Source organism: Triticum dicoccoides, chromosome 7A, assembly GCF_002162155.2.
Source record: "Triticum dicoccoides isolate Atlit2015 ecotype Zavitan chromosome 7A, WEW_v2.0, whole genome shotgun sequence".
NCBI lineage: Eukaryota > Viridiplantae > Streptophyta > Magnoliopsida > Poales > Poaceae > Triticum > Triticum dicoccoides.
The window spans coordinates 699,730,357-699,733,240 of NC_041392.1; the positions used below are offsets into that span (position 1 = coordinate 699,730,357).

At 37.9% G+C, this 2,884-nt stretch overlaps 1 protein-coding gene across 1 annotated transcript; it reads left to right on the plus strand.

Annotated features, from left to right (window-relative positions):
• Positions 1-495: 495 nt before the first annotated feature.
• LOC119333931 (nuclear transport factor 2-like) lies at positions 496-2,444 on the plus strand. The gene is made up of 2 exons (XM_037606644.1): positions 496-895; positions 2,311-2,444. Exons 1-2 carry the CDS (start codon positions 496-498, stop codon positions 2,442-2,444), a joined length of 534 nt encoding a protein of 177 aa, XP_037462541.1.
• Positions 2,445-2,884: the final 440 nt, after the last annotated feature.

Consider the following 2,884-nt stretch of genomic DNA (forward strand, 5'->3'; position numbering starts at 1 on the left):
GGTACCAAAAAAAAACTTGAAAGCGAGACTACCAACTGCTTTTTTAGGAGTAGAGATTCTACACGCGACACCAGACCAGGCGTACAAATTTTATCATGACAGGAGCACGATTGGCCGGGCACGTTCTGATCGAGTCGTGGAATACGTAACAACACTGCACGTAAGTTCCTCTATACGAAAATTAGTTTTCTTGCTACAAACCGGAGTATCAATCTTCATACGAAAATATTCGCAGAAAGAACTTTATATGAATATCGTATTATTATGCAAAACTTTTACGTATATAATACCATGTCCTTACTAGTTAATTTAGATTGGTAACTTCTCCCTTGATTTTAGCTACCGGCCGTCAAGTTGCACTTGTGGGTAAACTTTTGGTAGAATTTGTACGTGCAAGTAGCATTGCTCACTTTTATATACTTCGATTAATTCTTCTAAATTAATTCTACCCCTTGTGTGTTTGAACAACAGGAGATCAACAAAACATTAATATCTATGGACTTCGGCGAATACTTGACGGACATAGAGACTGCAGATGCAGTGTCATCTCACAATGGTGGTATGCTTATTATTGTCACTGGACCATTAACCACGGTTGATGACGTTTGCCAAAACTTTATGCAGTCGTTGTTCCTTGCACCACAAGAAAGTGGTGGCTATTTTGTCCTCAATGACATATTTAGAATTATGTCGAAAACGTCACGACTTGTGATAGATAGTCAAGAAAATGAGATCAAGATTAATGTCGGATCTGTTGTTGAATCAAGAGAGGCAGAGAGCGTGAAGACGGGCGATGTAGCAGTGGAGAATAAGGTTGGAGACTTAGAAGATATAAACCCCTCTGCTAATGGCACAACATATGAAAATTATGATGACACCGAGCCATCACTCACTAGTAGAAAACATGGCTTTCGTCCGGACCAGATAAGCCCATTAGTCCCGGTTCATTCACGAACCGGGACTAATGTGAGCATTGGTCCGGTTCTTGCGCTAAAGGCATTAGTCCTGATTCAAATGAGCCCTTTAGTCCCGGTTTGAGACACGAACCGGGACTAAAGGGTGTGATGCCCTTTAGTCCCGGTTCGTATCTCAAACCGGGACTAAAGATTAGACCTTTAGTCCCGGGTTGGGACACGAACCGGTACTAAAGGGTGCAATGCCCTTTAGTATCGGTTCATGTCTCAAACCGGTACTAAAGGTCCCATTTTCAAACTCTCCCCCCCCCCCTTGGATCGCTTTTCAGTTTTGTAAAAACCAAAAGAAAATGATAAAAACTTCAAAAATTAAAATCCTTCGAGATATAGTTATGTTACTACATCTACTAGTTAGGAAAATTTAAAAACATAAATTTGGACATGTTTTGCAAAAAGTGTAGGGAAAATGTAAAACGGCTATAACTTTTGCATACGATGTCGGAAAAAATGTATAATATATCAAAATGTTCAGAACAAAAATCCGCATCCGATTTTGACGGCCTAAGGCCTATTTGCAAATTTTTTGAATCCTCAAATTCCAAAAGGAAAAAAGATATGCTCAGATTTCAGTTTTTTTGAATTTTGGTTAAATCTGGTCAAACTACTTATTCAAAAAGTATTAGTGTTACTGAATAATTATTCAAGAATATTAGTGTTAGTAAATAGTTATTTCAATTTTTTTGAATTTTGGTCAAATCTGGTCAAACAGGGGTCAAACTATGGTCAAACTACTTATTCAAAAAATATTAGTGTTACTAAATAATTATTCAAGAATATTAGTGTTACTAAATAATTATTTCAATTTTTTTGAATTTTGGTCAAATCTGGTCAAAATGTGGTCAAACTATGGTCAAACTACTTATTCAAGAAATATTAGTGTTACTAAATAATTATTGTTTTTTAGAGTAATAGTTTCAAACTCAAACAATGAAACGTGTGGCTTCATGCTCAAGCTAAACTCCTGAGGGTTAATACAATTGACATCTTACTATTGTCAGAAAAACAACAAGTGCAGACTTGGAAACGAGGGGGAATAGAACCCGGAAGTTAAGCGTGTTCAGGCTGAAGTAGTGAGAGGATGGGTGACCGTCCGGGAAGTTAGATGATTTGGAATGATGAGAGGTGATTAGAGATTAGAGGTTAAATTGAACAGTGATGAGGGTGATTAGAGATTAGAGGTTAAAATAATTTAGATTTTTGAAAATCGGGAAAAAAATACCGGGACTGAAGGGACGAGGCTTTAGTAACAACCCTTTAGTCCCGATTCAGGAACCGGGACTAAAGGCCCTTATGAACCGGGACTAAAGGCCCTTATTCTACTAGTGACTTGTGCTAGTGACCAAAGAGGATCTAGAAGGGATTCATGATGCTTTTCCTCCTCCACCTCAACCTCGAAAGGATGCTACTAGCAGCTCTTACGCATCAATCATGACTTCCCTGTTTTCCCGTCTACTTAATGTGAGGGGTTAATTAAAGTCAGATCGAGGGTGTCTTCGGACAAAAAAAAAGGCCCTAACTTCTAGAAAGGTGGCATTTCTCTGGACCCAAAAAGGAATTGTCCAACTTAAGGCAACTCGCTTTGCTTAGTACTATGTGTTACTATCATAGTGTGGATATATACATTGTAGTTACTACATTCACATTGCGTACAATCATACATTATTATCATTTTATTTATTTATTTGTGTAGAACAATGTGGATATGATATATTTTTTATTAACTTTTTTATTCGATGTTCTATGATAATGTATGATCATACGAAAATGCTAAAGTTATGAGCACGGTGTCTACGCATGGGGCCCAAGGACAAGCCTCCCCCTTGATTTTGATTTAGCCACCCCCTCTCCCCATTGGTCATTTCAATCTAACCACCATCGGATTTTCACGCCTCCAGTAAGATAAATTTGGT

Bases quoted from the DNA above. Each gene is read 5' to 3' on its own strand.
- LOC119333931 (XM_037606644.1), top strand. From the start codon at position 496: ATGGACTTCGGCGAATACTTGACGGACATAGAGACTGCAGATGCAGTG. The intron at 896-2,310 runs GTAGAAAACATG...GACTTGTGCTAG, and splicing joins CACCGAGCCATCACTCACTA to TGACCAAAGAGGATCTAGAA.